Source organism: Pelodiscus sinensis, chromosome 12, assembly GCF_049634645.1.
Source record: "Pelodiscus sinensis isolate JC-2024 chromosome 12, ASM4963464v1, whole genome shotgun sequence".
In the NCBI taxonomy this organism is placed as follows: domain Eukaryota; kingdom Metazoa; phylum Chordata; order Testudines; family Trionychidae; genus Pelodiscus; species Pelodiscus sinensis.
This window is the reverse complement of record NC_134722.1, coordinates 21,477,527-21,497,418: the sequence shown is the minus strand read 5'-3', so window position 1 is coordinate 21,497,418 and position 19,892 is coordinate 21,477,527. Positions and strand designations below refer to the sequence as shown.

General features: G+C 39.6%; 1 protein-coding gene across 2 annotated transcripts in view; it reads left to right on the top strand.

Annotated features, from left to right (window-relative positions):
• CHST8 (carbohydrate sulfotransferase 8) overlaps positions 1-19,892 on the top strand; it is a 304,948-nt gene that overhangs the window by 66,554 nt on the left and 218,502 nt on the right. Inside the window, exon 2 of one of the 2 annotated variants that reach the window (XM_075940099.1) lies at positions 2,446-2,673. In XM_075940099.1, the coding sequence (XP_075796214.1) occupies positions 2,514-2,673 (160 nt within the window). In that variant the 5' untranslated portion in view covers positions 2,446-2,513. Of the gene's footprint in view, positions 1-2,173; positions 2,674-19,892 lie in introns of those variants that run through there. The other variant, XM_075940100.1, reaches the window with a different exon arrangement.

Genomic DNA, 19,892 nt, shown 5'->3' with positions numbered 1-19,892 from the left:
TTATTCTTTCCCTGGCTTCAGAGAGTTGGAAATGCAGGCACAGCCTCTGCAAATCCACACTAATATCTGGGTAGAGGCTTCCATCTGTCTGGATACAGATACAAGTGGAGGAGACAAGAGCAACTGGTGATGCAGTTTTCCTAATCAGAGCAATTCTATTATGACTCCCTCTTACAAACTTCCCTGTTTGCTAGCTCCTCTTGGTCACTTAGCCTCTGGCTTTTAAGGCCTTCTCTTCTAAGTCTCCTTGTTAATCACACAGGCGGAACATGATCATGCAGCTCATAGAAGCTGATCAAAAATGATGAAGGTTAATCTAAGGAACAAGGCTCAGACAGTCCCCAAACCACAATCCCAACTGACCCTGTAACTTTAAAATAATCTGAAATGGAAATACAATTAGCAAAAAACCAAAGAAGCTCATTCACCACAGGTTTGGTATCACACCTTGTTTGTTTGACAGGGGGATCTCCTTCTTTCACTCTCAAACTTCCATTTGCAGTCCCCTGTTTGCTAGCATGTATAAAAAGTTATTCTCATTCACCAGGTTTATAAGCCTGTGGCAAGTTAATTAAAGTCAACTGAGTACAAAAATAATTACAGGAAAGTAGAGATGGGAAAAGCCCAAACCCATAATTTAGAGCTTTTTGAGGTTTGTGTTGTTGTTGACAGTTTGTTGTGGGAGGATAACTCCTTTTTTCTTTTTCACTGGGTCTCTCTTTATTTGCTCATGGTGAATTAACGGACTTTCACTGGGATAAAATAATAATATGGGACTATTTTCTGTTCAGTATATGCATATGTAGCTTGTAGCTTTTACTAAATGTTGCATATTGAGAGGACCATGTGTGTGTAACGCAATGGGATACTGATCCTGAAAAGGGCCTCTGGGATGTATGATACAATGTACTTATTACATAATATTAATTAGAATGGTGTATTTATAGGAACATTGGGGTGACCTCTATGACTTTCAACTCTGCTTTTTGTTTGAATACAAACTTTTAAACAAACCAGAAAAAAAATGAAGAGTAAATTCTATTCTTTTGGAAATCAGGTTTTGCTAAGGGCTCTCATTTTGCTCAGAAATGGAATTTCTAAAACTCAAATTAAGGCACACTATTATGTTATAATTGCTAATAGAGATAACTGTGTGTTCCATTAAACTGGACCTGACAGGCCCAGAAAGAATAAAATATTTCTGATTATGACATGTTTCCTAAATAATACAATGGTGATCTAAAATTAAAACAACATTTCTACTAAAGAGATCTATTCTAAGAAATATAACAATGCTGAAGATCATTCTACAGATGACACCACAAACGTATTTGTCCTCTGTTCCTGGAGTTTAGTAATGCAATGTCATTCTTTTGGATATTCCCTTTCTTTTTCCCCTCTCCACAATTTGTTCATTTTAGTATAAACAATTCCATATAATATTTTTGGTTGAAATTGTAGGTAAATTGTGAAATCTGTACCCCTTGTATCATCCAGTTATTACTACATTTAATTTACGTTTAGACAGGATCATGGTGTCTGACCCTGCAGATACTTAAGTGACGAAATAGAAAGACACTTAATCTTGTGCTTATTATCAAGCACAAGTAGTACTATTGAGTCCAGTCTTTTACCTAAGTGCTTAGCTGAATTGGGGCTTTAGTGACTAGCCCCATTCCAATTTCATTGGGATTATGTACAGTAATAAGTGCTATGCCTGAGAGTATTTGCAGAGCTGAGCCCATAAACTCTTTCATAGATCTTAGAAAGGGAATACACTAATAGTTCATACAATCCACCTGTCCTGCCAATGCCAGCCAGGTTCACGTGGAATGTTTTGTCCAAGCTAGATAAAGATGACCCAAACATCTGGGTCATTACCACCCGTAGGATACACAATTTCCTTTGGTCAGGATGCTCACTTAGATTTATAAATGGGATACCTATTTGGCCTACAATACGGAGTCTTTTTAGAAAAAGTCATTTTCCTATGACATGATGCAGAATCCTGCAAACTGTTTCTGTCATTCTCTCCATGTTTTCTGTGCAGGATGTAGCTCATGCAATCATTTTCCCCACGTTGTCACCCTTTATGTTTTCATATTGTTGAACAAGTGAAAAAAAAAAGTGACACATACTTCAGTTGGAGCAAACAGGATGTTAAAAAGGGGTTTCTGTCAATCCAGCATATGATCATTATCCCAAGTTACACTTTTTTTTAAAATATTCTGGTTTCCTCTAAACAAGTGGAAAACACAAAATGTTACATACATTATGAAAAACAAACTAATAAGGTAGAAATTGACCAGATGCATGCAATTAGATTCACTGGGTTGATATGCAGATCAACTATGAGCTCTTAAAGAAAAACAAACAAGCTCTCTTTGCAAAAGGATATGAAAAAATAAATGGTGTACGTGGGTGTTTTTTTTTTCTCTCTTGTAGATGGTATTATAATGGAATGGCAGCCTAGAAGATGAGACTATGAGTGAAGAGTGTGTCGTGGAGATTGCATGCAGTTCATTTTCCTGGGTCAAAAGTGGATTGGTTTGAGAGCAATAATTATGAGGCTGACGTGTATGTTCTCCTTCATCTTGCTGTTTGGAGCAGCTGGTCTTGTTGTCTTCATTCATCTGCAGGATCCAGAAGACATAGTTCATCAGCAGACCCCAGGTTAGCATTTCAATTTCTATTCAGGAATTCTGTTCTATATCTTTGACACAGTTTACATACGTTACAAAAGTGATGTGAGCATAAATGTTCTTTAGGACTAATATTTCATTTTTTATAAGAGCACCTTTGATACTGAATATTTGCTCAAAATCTTGCTTAAAAATCAGACTCAATAAAGAATGTCAGGCTATGTGAGAATTTTTGCTTTGTCAAGGATTTTGACTTGAATTGAGGCAAATTCTGCTCTCAGTTAGACTGGTGTAGGTCCAGAATAGCTCCACTGATTCAGCAATACCAGTGCAAGCCTCTCAACCTGCCCATTGCCTGCTAGGATATAGTCTGAGACACAGACACAAAATGAGTTGACACAAGAAAATTTAGTCACTCAAGAAACTTAAAATATTGAGCAATTCTGTCCATTAGTGTGAATAACTCACACTTCATTATTTCTGAGGTGATAATTTTCAACAACGAGAGTTTGAGGATTCCATATCTGTCTTGAAAGTAGGTAATTTTGGGACTAAGTTGAGGGATGTCCTTCAAACTGAGAGATAGCTGACAGATACACACATATATAAGCATGGGACTCATGTTGGATTTTCTACATTGACTCACAGTGCAGACTATGGGGGTGCGAGTTGCTGCATGCCCTCAAGTGCTTCGTTGTAACTACTCCATTGCAGTCCCTGTTAGTGTGAACTACAAAGTCCACCAGTCGAAACTACATTAATGTGAACTAGGTACATTTTAGTTAGCACAAGCAGGGTCTACGTGGAGAAATTACAGAGCAATATTTTAGTATGCGCTGCAGCTCACACCCCTCTAACCCGCACTGCAGAGCCATTGACAAGCCCTTGGTTACATATGATACCTCAGTGCTGGGCATACAATAATGAGTGCAGTATAAAAATCTAGACAGAGGGATGCCAATGGAGTTACTCTATGTTCTCTCTGGTGTAACAGAGGGCAGAATTTGGCCCATTGCATTCTCTTTTATACTGGACATTGGTATTTGATTGAAATTACTTTTGTTTGCTTGTGAAAATTAATGTGCAGTTTGTAATATTTTGTGTATTTTAAAGGCCAAATACTGCTACCATGTTAAAGGATCTGTGCCCTGGCTCACAGAGCCCTGGAATTGTCATTACATTAAGTACTACCTTCTGCTTCCAGACTTATTAAGTGCTTGTCTCTGTATCATCAAACATGTTTAAGCATTAATATATTTGTTATTTAAACCAATTGCACTCTAATTTTGAAAGCAGCCACTCAGCTGAAACTGTGGAAATAATAAATCAAAACTGCAATTGACTGAAAGCTGAGGATTTGCCAGTCAGTTCACTTGCTTTTTTAATTTAATTTTGTATATTTAAATGCAAAACAGCTTGGATATTGAGCTGACATGATGGGCTAAATTCTGCTTTAAGGTGTGTCTATAAATCCATTTGAAGTCAATGGAAGCTGTGTGTACACATTTGAAAGAGAACAGGGCAAGAAGATGACACATTTGAAAGATGTACTCCCTTTAGCAACCTCACTCATTGGCTTAGTGGGGGGTGAACAGAATGTAGACAAGAGTAGGAACTTATCCACAGTTTTTGAGGACACCTACAATACCTAGACACAAAGTAGCTTAACAAGAACTTGTATTCTTCATCTATCAATCTGTATTGTTTTCTAAGTGAAAGTCTATAATCCACTGTTATTAGTAATATGGGGGGGGGACAGATATGCTCTAGTTCTTTCCTACAATTATATGAATTCAAAAAGAAGTCTGGGGCTGTGTCTAGACTACAAAGAAAAGTTGGAAAAAGATACACAAAGTATGAACTGCAATTTGCATATCTTTTTCCACTTTTCTTCCGAAAGAGGCTTTGCCAACATTTGGCCCGTCTGCGCTGGGCAAAATGTCAGAAAAAAAAGCCTCTTTCAGAAAATCCCTTCTTCCTCATAGAATGAGGTTTACAGGGATGCCAAAAAACGCGTCTGCTTTTCCAATATTTTTTTTTGAAAAGCAGGCCCGATCCTTGGATGAAGCAGAGCGGAAAAACTCTGTAGTCTAGATGTACCCTCAGTAACAAATTCTAATTCTGGGTCATGCCATCTCTTCAAATGGAGGATGAGCCAAAACCTCAGCAGATCTAGGAATGGGACAGCATTTTCTATATGGTTACGTCTACACTGGCGTGATCTTGCGCAAAAACTCTTTAGCGCAAGTGTTCTTGTGTTAAAGTAGTTGCACAAGAGAACGTCTACACTGGCATGTGCTTTTCTGCAAGAGATATGCTTTTGCACAAGAGCATCCATGCCAGTGGAGATGCTCTCTTGCGCAAGAAAGCTCTGATGGTCATTTTAGCCATAGGGCTTTCTTGTGCAAGAAATTCATGTTGCCTGTCTTCACCGGCCTCTTCTGGAAGAGCTCTTGCACAAGAGGGCTTATTCCTGAGTGGGAGCATCATAGTTCTTGCACAAGAAGCCCTGGTTTTATACAGTAGAACATCAGTTTACTTGCGCAAGAACACGCGGCCAGTGTTGACAGGCAGCAAGTTTTTGCATAAGAGCAGCCGCTTTGGCGCAAGATGGCGCCAGTGTAGACACAGCCTATGGCATTGTTTCTCCTTTTCCCTAAGGAAGGACCTCCATGGGATTAATCTTTGGAGGGGTGGAGGAGATGGCTGAAGAGAAAGAGGGTTTGTGGCTAGGGAGATGACCCTCATCATAGCATCATAATCTGCAACTCACTGGGACTCTTCATCAGATAGTTCTCTCAGACTTAAGGCCAAGTCTACACTGGCACTTTACAATGCTGTAACTTTCTGGCTCAGGGATGTGAACTCCCCTCACCTCAGCACAGCAAGTTACAGTGCCAGTATGAACCAGGCAGTGCTGTTAGCTACTTCTCTCACAGAGATGATTAACACAGAGCACTGGGAGAGCTTTCTCTCAGAACTCATGCCATGGTCATTCTTTCAGTTTAAAGTGCTGCCACAGCTGTGCTTTTAAACTGTTAAATGTAGACAAAACCTGGATCGTGTCTGCAAAATAGGGTTGTTAAATAGTGAGACTTTGCCTTCATTCTGTATTGGGACAATAACAAGTCCCCCGTGAAAAATATTCACGTATGTTATTAACCTTTCCTTAAATAAACAAAACACAGGTTAAGCATGAACAATTTAGCCCACAACAGAAAGAATAGGAAGGCACATGGAAATGAATTCCACAATAACCCTGGGCAACTCCCTCTAAAAATAAAAGAAATCTTTCTTCTTCTTTAGTCTGTTGGGATTAAATTCAGTCCTCAGGTGTACAATGCAATGTGCATGTTAAGAAGTTTCCACTTTTTACTCCAACAAATATGTGATTCTACCTGCACACAGAAAAACAGATGCACCAATAATAGGTGGAAGTCACACCTGCAGTATTGACTCTGCCCCTGACATCATCGTTTACTATCTGTTGAACCTTAGAATTTTCATAACTTAAAAAAAAGTTGGTTCTCATTTTACTTATGAAAGTCAGGAACTTTGAAGCACTGGCTTAAAGCTAACACAGGGCTAGTTTTCCAGGCTTCTCTACCATTGCCTCTTAGTCCTGGATCTGTTGTACCATTGCTCTTCCAATTAAGAGCCTCTCAATCACTGACTGCTGATTGTGACAAACTATAAAATGATTTTGAGGTAGGCATAAAGACCAACCCATTTACACTTGAGATTCCAATAAAGATGTAAACAGAAGTATTCTCAGAGATTAAACTCTCTCACTAACTTCCTAGATTTTCACAGGCAGGGCTCTGTGTATGGATGTAATATGATTATTCCAAGAGGGGCACTATCCATTACTGCCAAAAATGTCAAAACTCTTGCTTGATTCACACACTCAATTCCCATTTATATTAATGGGAGTCAGGCAGAGAGAAGAGCATACCCTTGAGAGAAAGGCACTTCTAAAATAATTACATGGTCCGATTTTCACACATTTTCAGGTGCCTCTGAGCTCAGGAGTTTTACGTGGCCATCTCCACTGAAAATCAGGTCAATTGTCCCTAAAGCACACTAGGCACTTTGTAGAACATAGAAAAGACACCGCTCATTTCATTAAAAAGAGGCATAGCCATGTATCATTATTGTACACTGTGCGCTGCGAAAATCTGTCAGTCTGTAAGAGAGAAACACCAAGGCTACGTCTAGACTGGCATGATTTTCCGCAAATGCTTTTAACAGAAAAGTTTTTCCGTTAAAAGCATTTGCAGAAAAGAGCGTCTAGATTGGCACGGACGCTTTTGTGGAAAAGCGTCTGTGCCAATCTAGATGCGGTTTTGCGCAAGAAAGCCCCGATCGCCATTTTCGCCATTGGGGCTTTTTTGTGCAAAACAGTTTTTAGCTGTCTACACTGGCCCTCTTGTGCAAAAACATTTCCAGAAAAGGGCATTTGCCTGAATGGGAACGTCAAAACATTTGCGCAAGAAGCACTGATTTCGGACAGTAGAACGTCAGTACTTTTGCGCAAAATCAAGCAGCCAGTGTAGACAGCTGGCAAGTTTTTGCGGAAAAACTTGCCAGTCTAGACGCAGCCTAGGGGTACATCTACACTGCAACAATATTTTGAAATAACTAGTGCTATTCCGAAATAACTTAGTCCATGTGTACACAGCAGGCAGTTATTTCAAAATAGTGTCAAAATACTGTCAAGCTGGAGGACTTCTCACTCTGACTTCTGTAACCCTCGTTGTATGAGGAGTAAGGGAAATCAGAAGAAGAGTGCTCTATTTCGAAATAAGTGCTGTGTAGACACTCCCTATTTCAAAATAAGTTATTTGGAAATAAGATACGGAATTGATCTGACTCAATTTGTGTAGCTTATTTTGAGTGAAGCCCTGCAATGTAGACACACTCCAGGTGTGCTTAAAACAATGTTTTCCCTCTCTCACTCAGATTAGATCCTAAAATATTAGTTTCTTTTAGGGACAGGATATTACTGTGACTCGCTTACATAATTGGTCCATCAGTAGTACTGAATTATAGAATCTGTCGTCATACTATTTAGGCCAACAGAGTCTATACAATGAAGTTTTATTTATTGGTCTTTGCTTTTGTATTTCCCATGTAGTTACTATGTGTAGTTGAATGCATTTACAATGCACTGAAATCTCATCTGCAATGCTGTGTAAAATTCAATAAAGAACATTTTTCACTCAAAACAAAGCAATGTAAAAATTTTACATTGACCAAGCAGACATTCCTCAGTGCTAATATGTTCAGTCATCTTTAATTTGGAATAGTGTAACTTCTGAAACAAGATTAATAAAAATACTTTGGTGCTTTAGTTTTATCTGTCTCTTCCAGAAATTGTTCTTTATTGTTTTAGTCCAAGCAAGCATGATGGCAAAACCTTGATGTACTACTTAAACCAGTATACAACTATAGTCATAAAACTTTAAGTAATGCTTACATTACTTTCACTGAGCAAAGTACGCTTGACAGTAGCTGTTTGTGTTGATTTGTTACTATTCATTTATTCTTTCCCTGTGCTTCACATTGCTACCTAATTGTGATGCTGTACCGAGAAAGCAATATCAAAGTAATTTTCCACAACATTAGTTACAATTTTCTTCTGATCTTTCGAGTGAAACAATCCCATCCTGTTGGCTTCTGTGAACATATAAACCTTGATTACATTTATCTGTTGGAAACCAATGCTTACAAAGTATATATGTCCTGGATAGTGGGTGTATAGCCTTTTTTGCTGATTGACAAGCTTTCTGTCTGTATAGTTATATTTATATAATACACTTGACTCAGAACAGACATGGCTGTGCCAGACAGCCATTTGTAGTGGACAAAACACATTTCCGAAGCCAATACATTAAATTCACTTCAATATTTTTCTCGTCATTACAGAGACTAACTTCACTTCTGATAGACACTTACTGGGCTTTTATGGAGTGTGTTATTATGCTTACCATTAGGAGCAGGTGGGGCTTCTGTTGAGAATTTGTGTGAAAATGAGATGGTCATGGAGGAAATAAAGAAATGTAATGCCTTACCGGAGAGTCTGTGAAAACCTTCTCTACGTCTATAGCACTTTGAGAACTTCTCCTGATAGGCACTACATATGTGCAATTGCATTATTATTTGTAAACAGTTAAAAGGTGCCTTTATGACTCTTGTGAGCAGAAAGGAAACTTGGGGGTAAGTCACAATACATTTTCCTTACGGTACACAATCAAGTTATATGTTCAATTCCCTTGTCTGCTGTCAGAACTTACAAATATAAATCTCCTACCCAAGATGGGGGATTAAACTCTGAAATATTTTACATTTGTGTGAAATATTCAGTAATTTTAAGTGCTCTCATTGTCTGGGAGCTTTACAATGAGCCAGCAGGACGGCCTATCCATCATTACTGTACTCAGCAGTAAACTTCTTCAGAAAATGACATGCTCCACAAAGACTGAGATTTATAATGAAGAAGCTTATATAATGCCGCCTTATCACTGTTGGTAAGTGTCTGTCCACAGTTTTTATTTCAGACCCTTAAAGCTAGTCAGAACTCAAATCTGGGACAGCTGTGATAGTGAAGTATGGTAAAAAGTAACTAGGAAAAAAACAAAGTTGCATTACGTTAGAGTCAATGTGGTTGATCTCAAGGATATTGAGGACTGGGCTAAAAAATTGTGAACTCTGGAATAGCCAATCAGTGGTCCAGAAATATAATTATGGTAATCAAGTAGGTGCAGCTTTACAGCAGTGGCCCATCTACTGCATGAACGAATATGGAAAGCTTTTTCCTTTGAGATCTGAAGTCAGAAGACAGTCACCATTAGTAACAGACCGAGTTTGGAAAATTCTTCCCCAAAGTTCTGAAGCTATGCAAAAGGAGGGTTAGAATAAAAACTGCTGTGTACTATTAACTATAGCAGAGGCTACCAAGCTCAAACTAACAAAAATGAGCCCAAGAACCATACAACTTGACAAAATCATTAAGCACCTGCAGTAACTCTACAGTCATTGCTTCATCCACCCAGTCTTAACAGCGCAACCTTGCTTTTTTTTTTCTTCATTTTTTGCTTCACCATTGGAGAGAGGGAGGAAAGAGATGGGAAAAAAAGGAGAGGGTAATTGTTATAATAAAATTCAATGCACAGGGGAGCCTTAGTGCAGCACCTGACTGTATATTACAGCAGCCTTACTGCAAAGACCAATATTGCAGCTGCATTGTAATTCTCTCTTTCTTAATCACTTATTCAGAACACACTCACACATACCCCTATACCTTGTTACTTCCAAATTAGAGTCCTGTGTCCATGTTTCCATGATAACTTTGCATTTCCATAATATTTTCAACTGTACATTGCATTGCTTGTTAGTTGTACTAGAAACTTTTTTTATTCGTGACAATGCAATTGAAAATAAAATGGCATCTATGAATATCATTTCAAAACTAATGTGGCTGCAGTTTACAACTTTTTTCTGGTATAAATTTAACTAGCCTCTATGCTACCACCATCCATCCAAACTATATGCAAAATAATCTGGTAACAGTATATCAGATGAGTGGACTCCATGCTATATTTTTCAAACAGAGGAGGTAGTACTTGTAAATATAAGGCATTTGTTTAAGGAATGGATGCACATTCTATGGCCACATTTGTCATTCTCTTCTCTGTGCCTCAGTCTTCTTTGACCGAGCTTTTCCCATAATAGGTAGAGTCTTCCTTTCTGTCTTTGAATCTTTTTCCAATCACTTTGCTATTATTCTGACTGAAAGATAAAGTCTTATATGCATCAGCATTGAGGTGAAGCACTAGTTCTGGCACTGCTGTGGTCTACACACTATTGTGGATATGATTCCTCTTCTTTCCTTGATGCCAGCAATGGTTTTGGTTTTGGTTTTGACTTTGACTTTTTTTAAATCTTGAAAAGTTGTGCCATTTCCCACACCACTGCTATGGTCAGAAAGCTGTCTAAATAGATACAACATAAACCTACGTTTGACAGCTGAGTTTTTAAACAGAAGATATGCAGGCTAGAGCTCACAGCAGGCATCCCCGTTTGTTTTCATTGTGTGGAACACAATACAGAGATTGCCACCTGACTTCATCTTCATGGTTCCTTGGTCACCTCCTCCCAGTCCTGATTTCATAACAGACAATGACAAAAATTATTGTTAATGTGATCTCTGGAAAGCTGTTGTTGTTGTTTTATTAATGTCTTTGTAATGCTTCTATCAAATATGGCTTTGCTCTTGGAAAGCCAGTGTATTGGAAATGAGCTTGAAGCCCACAGAGCTGACCTCAAATTGCAGCTCCACAGGTCTCCTTTTGCTGTGAGTACTTCTAGAAACTGACTTGTTAAGGAAGGTTTGTTTTTTTAGTAAATCCTTTTTTATAAGCCTTCAGAAGTTGACACCTCTTTGCTATGTCAAGCAAAATCAAAAAGTGACCAGCCGTAGTTGAGCTGCATTCAGTTGTGGTGCTTGGCAACATGTCATAGGCCAAGTCAACAATACTGTGAGATATGTCAGAATGATGGCTCATTGAAAGCATGTTTCTAAACAATCATCCTCCAAAGATCCTTTCCAAAGATTTTAAGAGAAATTACAGAAATTTGCAAAAGCTGATCAGCAGTCCTTAATTTTCACCCCATTACATTTTTATTTAAAAAAATGAGTTCAAATAATTTTGCATAGAAAATGTGAAAGTAAAAGGAAGGTTACTCCCATTTGTCAGCAGTTAATGAATTCAGTTGTGTTTCAAATAGGGACATAATTTTAAATAATTGTAACTAATTTTAAAAAAATTGAAGTGAATTTCTGATTGTGCCATTTTAAACTTTGTTATGTTATTTCCATTTCTCCGTATTCTTAACATTCTCCTAAAAGCTTAAACTAAATCCTACACCAGGATCATCCTTTTCCATTTAGTAAGCATTCATTTTCCCTTCATATTTCTAGTGGCACTTGAAATTAAAGTGGCTCTTTTTTCCTATTATTGTTTTGTTTGTACATCCACATCATGATTCTTGGTGATTATTGCTTTAGCACCAATGAGGGGAGCAGAAGAGGCAAGTAATTGACTTTGTGTTGGTCCTACAACAGTACTGGTTATGAGTCCAACTTTGTCTAACTAAAAGTAAATAATGATTTATTACCCCATAGGAGCTGGATTTAAAACCCAACTTCAGTGGGTCAGTTCCCAGCTGATTAAGGTAAGACCTTGAATTGTTTCCATTTGTATTTTCTATAGGCTAGATCCTACAACGGTTGGGGCACTCAAGCCTCAGATCATCAGAGTGTTTGAGCCTTGTTTTAACTTTAAGCACACGGGTACAACTTAAAGCACAACTATAAACCCCATTGAATTATTATTCCAGTAGTGCTGAACGGACAGCTAAGAATTGGGCCCGATTGTGCTAGTTACTGTACAAACTCAGAGCAGTAGATCTGTGCTGCCAAATGTTTACAATCTAAATAGACAAGTGTGACGGGGCAAGGCAACCCTGCACTCAATCCGCAGGGCCCAGCCAGGGTTACCTGGCTGCAGAGGCCCCTCCCCCACAGCCCTACCAAGCATGCCCAGGCTGCAGCTCAACTATAAAAGCCTGGGGAAGGGCTCAGTCTGGAGGAGAAGGACTTGTGAAGGAAGATCCTGACCACAGCTACCAGAGACCCCAGAAGAAATCAGTGGAGATGCCGAGACGAGTTGGGGCAGAAAACTTGACAAGTACGTGGGGAGTAGCTCCAGATGCCCAGGTAGGAAGTGGCCTAGGGCAGGAGCGAGAGCTGCCTCTTCTACCCTGGGAACCTCGGCACGTTTTGGCAGGACTTCCCCGCCGAGGGAGTGGCAGGTCGTCCTGCCACTCACAAGGCCCTGGGCCGGGACCCGGTGGAGTAGGGTGGGCCCGGATCCCCCTACCTGGGGGGCAACCCCGCGATAACCTTATTTCACCAGTGCAGGCCTAGCCTTAAAGGGCCATCCTAAAACGGCGTTTGTTAGACTTTGCTCATGGACTCAGGCCCGTGGACCTAGCCTTAAGGGGCAAGCCTAAACTGTGTGTGGGGATACTGTGTTTATGGACCCAGGCTGGTGAGTCTGGTTCTGAAAGGGTAATGAGTGGAGGGAGTTGGGGAATCGGGGTCTTTCTGGGCGGGGGCTAAAGAGAGCATCCCCATCACAACAAGACAGATGCAGGTTTGGAGAAAGTGTAAAAACAGCCAAGCAGAGTGAACTGTGATGGCAGCAAATGGTATGTTAGTTCCATCTTTTTTAAGAAGGGGGCAGCTTGTTACATTGGAGAGCATAAGCTTTATTGATTAATTGGGATGACTCATCTGCTTACAATCTTTTTGCAGAATCAAGGTCAGAATATTCAGCACCTTGTAGGACTGAAACCTGATTATGTCCTATTTTTGTAATGAACCACTGCAGGAGGTGCTGATGGTGATTCACACTCCCTACAGTGAGGCCATTATACTTTTGGTACTTTTGTGTCAGGTTCCGATCAGCAGTTTGCTAAATTTTCTTTCCCCTTCTTCAAAGCAGCTAAAAACTGGCTAACAAAGAGTCAACCCAGCTGGGCATCTATGCCAGCTCCCAAGAGCTTCCAACTGAAAATATCACTTTTAATTTTAAACTCTTGTCAGAGGCTGGTTTTGTGGTGCTTTTGGCAGCACATTAGTTGAACAACCTGAGTTCAGATGGTGGGTCCCTCAAAATGATGAAAATTAAGCTTGCTGAGTAATTGATGTACATAGTCAGGGGAAGCAGTGAAGTCTGCAGAATCCAAGGAATATCAAACTCCTTTTAGCAGAAGTGAAGACTGAACGGCCAGGTGGCAAAAAGGAAAAGGCTATGAGTGAAATTCCCCATCTTGAGATGACTTGTTCCTTTTCTTAAGTGGTTCCAATTTCTAATTAGGTTATTTTTATATTTTCATTGGTGCATTCCATGGACATGCCTTGCCATTCCACATAGTGACAGAATACTATTTATTGCTTTGGACAATCTGGGATTCATTATTATTTTTATCTAGTAATGTAGTAATGCCTTATGAAACTGGAAACCTGGAGCTGAAAATATGAGGAAAGGAAAAAGCTTTAACCGAACTCTCATGATTCAGCTTGTCACCCACTTGAATCACAGTGGTGGCAATTAGTCAATTATCCTAAGAATTTAGTCTGTTTAAGGTTCTGTGTATGGAAGGTCTGGTTCTGAATTTCTGGTACACTCGCAGTTCCTATTAATTAAAAAGACTTTTGAGAAACCTAATAAAGATGTGCTTTGCAAAGCACATAAGCCCATGCTGATATCAGTATCAGCTGCAACGGGTCTCAAGCATGTGTTTAAGTGCTTTTCTGTATCAAAGCCTGGAGCTACATCTAGACTGCAGGCTTCTTTGGGAAGAAGCTTTTCCGGAAGAGATCTTCCAAAAAAACTTCTTCCAAAAGAGAGCGTCCACACTGCCAAAGCACATTGAAAAAGTGATCTGCTTTTTTGAAAGATAGAATCCGTTCAGTGTCGATGCTATCTCACATTTCAGCTGTGATTGCTATGGATGAAATGGCCACCAGGACCCCTATGCTTTTTCCTTTTTCCTCTTCTTTTGAAAGAACTCCCTCTTCCCCGTCCACACATGCCTTTTTCCTAAAGAAAAAGGCTTCTTCCTCATAGAAAGAAGTTTACCAATGTCAGAAAAACCCCTCTGTTCTTTGGATATATTTTTTTTGCCCCCCAAAAGAATGCAATTGCAGTGTGGACAGAAGTGAAGATTTTTCAGAAAAACAGCCATTTTTCTGAAAAAACTCTGTAGTGTAAACATAGCCCACGTGAGGTAATTTTCAAATCTTACTTATTTGAAGTAAGTCTTATGGGGGACAGGCGGGAGAAGCAGATAGCCATCAACTCAGGCAGGAGGAGAAAAGGAGTAGAGGCAATTGTTTATCCTCTCTCAACTGGCAGATAATTAGCTAGTTTACAGCAACTGTCTTTGGTGAAAAAAGCCATTTTCATTCAGCCCAGTTGTTTGGCTTGTATAGTACATGAGCCAGATGCTCCCATGCTGGCGCAAGCAGATATAAATCACATCTCTCCTCTCTGGACCTTAACACGGGAGAAAGGAATTCACCTTGAAGGAAGACCCCTTTTGTCAGGGTTTCTCCTATCAGGGCTGCTTTCCTTTGTCTGCATCTCTACATGACTGCCACTGGCTGAGGTTGCTGAGAAGCAGGCCCGCCAACAGGTGGAAGGGAGAAATTACCTAGCCTCCTAGGAGATTTAAAAGGACTAGGGGCCTCTGGCCACCATGCTGCTGTGGAAGCAGTGGCTGGAAGCCCTCTGCCCTTTTAAATCTACTGGGTGGGCTGCAGGGATCCCAGGGCTGTCCTTACAGGGCTACAGGGACCAAGATATAGGCACTGAGTTTTTAATTTTCCAGGGGGTGCTCCCCTCCCAGTTTTCTGTAGCCCCTCCACTCCATTCCTTTCCCCAAGCCCCACCCCTGCTTTGTTCTTCCCTGCCCAGTTTCACTCGTTCCCCCAAGCACACTGCACCCTTGCTTCTTGCTCCTTCCTACAGCACCTGCTGATGCCACAAAACATCTGAAGTGTAGCAGGTGGTAGGCCCTGAGCAGGAGGACCAGGTGCTAATCGGGGGGGCAGCCAGAAGGCAGGGGATGAAGGCGAGGTTGTAGTAGGAGGGCTGTTGGTGGGTGCTCAACACCCACCATTTTTCTCCATGCCTTCTCATCCCCCTCCCACTTGCCTGCTGCTCATCTTCCTGTTTGCCTCCTCAGCCTGCTTGCCCACCTGCCTTCTACTTCACCCAGCTTTTCATGATTTTATCAAAGCACAGGAGCTTTGGCCATGCCAGGACCCCAAAAGAATAAGGTCCTTCCTTCCTCCCTCCCTATCTCTCTCCCTTCTTTCCTTTTATAAATATTTATTTTTATTACAATTTCAGGCTTGTAATAAAACTAGGAGCATTTTTGTCCTGGTTCTGGGATTTGTTACAATTTTTTTGCACAGTATAATGCCCCTAAGTCAGCCAAAGGGAGGAAAAAAAATTAGAGGCCACAAGCAGAGCAACCCCCGTCCCTTTGTGTTATCTTTATATAACAACGCTCGCAAATTTGCCATCCTACATGCAGTTGTTTCAGTAGTTAGACAATAAATATGGAGGAAAAATTGGCTGTTTATTCTATGCAGGAAAATGAATTAATCTCCCTGCACAATTATATTTTCTTTTAAAAGAAATATATTGAAATATTCATGAAGGAGACTTTTTTGTGTGTGGACGAATACCATGATCTATGTATTATACTGAAGTGTTAGAGCCAGTCACAGAACAGGAATATTGTGAAGGGTACTGACTTGCATTTTATGGTAGTTCACTGGGATTGTCTAAGGCCTAATCTTGCAGACTTTGTTCAGGCAAAACTACCAATGAGGTTAATGGGATTCTCACCTACCTATAGCCTAAAGGGCTGGAGCTCCAAATGTTATGAATAGCCAGCTTTGTCCTAAATATTAATCAAGATATATTTATTTTAATAACCTATTAAACTAAAAGCTGTACTTTGCCTTATAGTCTCCATTTATTTTTCTCAGGAAATGGTTATTACCTTGTAAACAGGAAGCACCCTCGAGTTGTTACCTAATTAAAACTGGGACACAGCAAGTTCTGCATATATAAACAGCTCATTCTCATGCTATTGATGGCAATTAGGCTATGCAATTAAGTTTCTCCAGAGCGTACAAAGTCAGATATTATTTATTATATGCTGCTGATGTGTTCAGTGCTGTACAACAGAACATTCAAGACAATCCCAGCTCCAATGGCATAACTCCACTGAGTACCATGGAGTTACATCAGATATAAATTTGGTCAATTATGGCTTTTTTTAAATCTCCATGAAATTGCAATAAATGCAGTGATGGTGCCATACAAAGGAATTACCGGTATTCAATTGTATACAAAACATTAGAATAACTAAATTCTGTCATGATTATAAAGGAAAAGGAGTAGTTCGTACAGGAAGAAAAACAAAAGATAAGGATTAATTGGACACAGTTGCAGCAATCTCAATCTAAAATATAAATTCTATCTCAACCAGAAATTATGAACTTGACACAGGAAGTACCATGTAAAAATTCAAACACCTGTTATGCAGAGGGCTAGATTAGGCAATTATATATATTATATATATATTTTATATATATATAAAAATAAAAACTGGGACCAAGGTATGCATGCAGTAAAGTCAGTTGCACTCACCGCTCATTTCTATGTCAATTAGTTGATGCCTTACGTTAGTTCTCATAGAGCCAACTAATTAGGCCCTGAGTGGGCAATGAGGATTACGGAGACTCTGTAGTCAATGGAACTATAAACATGCAGAGGGCCTGCCGATGCTGAATTCATTGCAAGACTGTGGCTCTCATTTGCAACTATTCTTCTTATTATTCTACTCCTTCACATTTGTTATTATTTAGCAAGTGACTTTGTTTTTTATGCAGAAAAACATCCATGGAATTTACTTCAGTTAGGTACACTAACATATTTTAAAAGTAAAAAAACCCAAACATATTTAAAACCAAAAGCAAAATGTTTAATTAAATTAGAACACAAAAATCAAATTGCTGCAATTTCAATATTAGTCTTAATAAATAGTGGGCCCAGAATCAGTTTGCTAAAAGTTCCCAGGGGTGAGAAAATGGAGACCAGGGGAACAGGAAAGAAATAATATTCACTATTATTGAACAGCAGTTAAATTTAAATAAGTCCACTTCAATTTTAAAATACAATAAATGTTCTTAAACGTAACAGTCTAATTAGATCCTATGACACGTGCGCCTTAGAGATGACACATTCTTCATGTCTACACATTTGCCACCTATATTTTTCCTCTTGCTTGGTTTCACAGATCAGATTATATATTCAGTATATTCTGATTGTACTCTGTCATTTCCTCTGAAGGCACTAGCTTCATTTCTTAATTGAGACCCAGTGGAGATAAGATCACCGCAACATAAGTTAATGAACTATGGAAGAGCACTGCCGTTTGCTACATGAAGTATCAAGCTGCATCACAGTAAAAAGAATACCTCCTAAGTGATGTTTCAGTAGATAAAAGTAGGCAACAAACCATTTTCTGAAATTATAGCTACCTCCCCCAAACACATTCCCATTTTGTCATTTGTTAAGAAATGGGAATGTATTTATAGCAAGTTAATAAGCTGAGCGCACACAGCTTCCTAAATGGAGAAATCCATGAAATCACAGATTTGAAACCAGACACCTACAATATAAAAGAATTAAGTTCACTTCCTCCTCCCCCACTTTAAAGGTTGAAATTTACTTGACTTACTCTTATTAGTCATGGTGACACGGTCCATTTCAACTATTCATTTTTGGTTATTCTCTTCCTTGCTCCACGTGCATTCACGTGACAGTCACAAGAGGTGTTCTCACTATTCAAGGCCAGACTGCAGAGCCCTAATGCTGCCCCACTGAAATTATCTCAAGTATTTTGACACTGACAGCAGGAGTAGTAGGATCTAATCCATTATGGATTTGGGCTACTCTTAAAAGAGCAAAAGATGCTTTCAACTGCTCTAGAGCCATCCAGGTTGTGAATATAGGCTAAGTCATATAATTATATATCCTCCTCCTAACAATGTGTTGTTGTACTCACTTGCTGCAACTTATTTCAAATTAGATCATAAATTCCTGTGGGCAGAGACATCAATGAAGTCAACGGAAGTTTTGCTATTGACTTCAGTGAAGCCGGGATTTTATGCCGTGTCGTTGTATATGTCTGCACTGTACCTACCACAATGGGGCCTAAGTGGAACCTTTGTGTGATGCTGCAGTAATAAATCAGTGATCTATTCATGTCGAAACATGCCTAATAAAATGCATGGTGGCAACATTTTAAAAAGAAAGTCAGGTTATTTTTGGACTTTAGCTGAGTTTCAGTTCTTTCTTCAGTTTTCATCCTTCTGAATTATTCTTCACCCAAAATGGTGACCCAAACCAATAAGGACACAATCGGCTTTTTGAGTGGCGATAAATGCCTAGTGAAATTGTTATTATTCCCAAAAAAGGAGTGGCCTGATAATACATTAATTCTGATTATGAAAAATATCAAGTTTTAGAATTTGTTTTTGTTTTGCAGCAGGACAAAGTGGAGACCTTTCAGTATTTTACTTGGAAGAGTCCAAAAGGGAAAATCCAACCCAGCCTAGCCATTAGTCCAGTGGAGAGGACACTCACCTGGCCTGTGGCACTTTAAAGCAAATCCCCTGCTCTGCCCTGTTTTGGAGCAGAGACGTGAATGGGATTATCATGCAGGACAGGTGAGTGCCTAGCCAACAGCTTGGAAAAGAGGAGACTAACAGGGAATATGATAGAGGTATGTGAATCTGCACTCTATGGCTATGTCTACACTACAGAGGAAGAGTGAAGCTGCTGCTGTCAATCTTCCACGGTTTGAATTAGTGGTCTAGTTAAGATAGCTAATTAAAAGTGAGAGGGGTGCTCCAGTCGATGCCAGTAGTCCTGCTTCAACAAGGAGTAAGGGAAGTTGAAGGAAGCGTGTGCTTCCTTTAAATATAATAGAGGTGTATAAAATCATGAGTGGTGTGGAGAAAGTGAATAAGGAAAAGTTATTTACTTGTTCCCATAATATAAGATCTAGGGGCCACCAAATGAAATGAATAGGCAGCAGGTTTAAAACAAATAAAAAGAAGTTCTTCACATTGCACGTAGTCAATCTGTGGAACTCCTTGCCTGAGGAGGTTTTGAAGGATAGGACTATAACAAGGTTTAAAAGAGAACTAGATAAATTCAGGAAGGTTACGTCCATGAATGGCTATTAGCCAGGATGGGTAAGGAATGGTGTCTCTAGCCTCTGTTTCTCAGAGGGTAGAAATGGATGGCAGGAGAGAGATCGCTTGATCATTTCCTGTTCGGTTCACTCCCTCTGGGGCACCTGGCATTGGCCACTGTCAGCAGACAGGATACTGGGCTGGATGAACCTTTTGTCGTACCCAGTATGGCCATTCTTATATTCTTAACAGGCCACTAGCTATTCTAGGGTACCTGCATTTGTGCACCTCTCTCTTCTCCCTGACCGGAGGAACCTTCTCAATGAAATTTTCATTAAAACAGAGGTTCCCGTGAAAAATTCAGTTTCAATAAATCAGCATTTTTGGACAAGAAT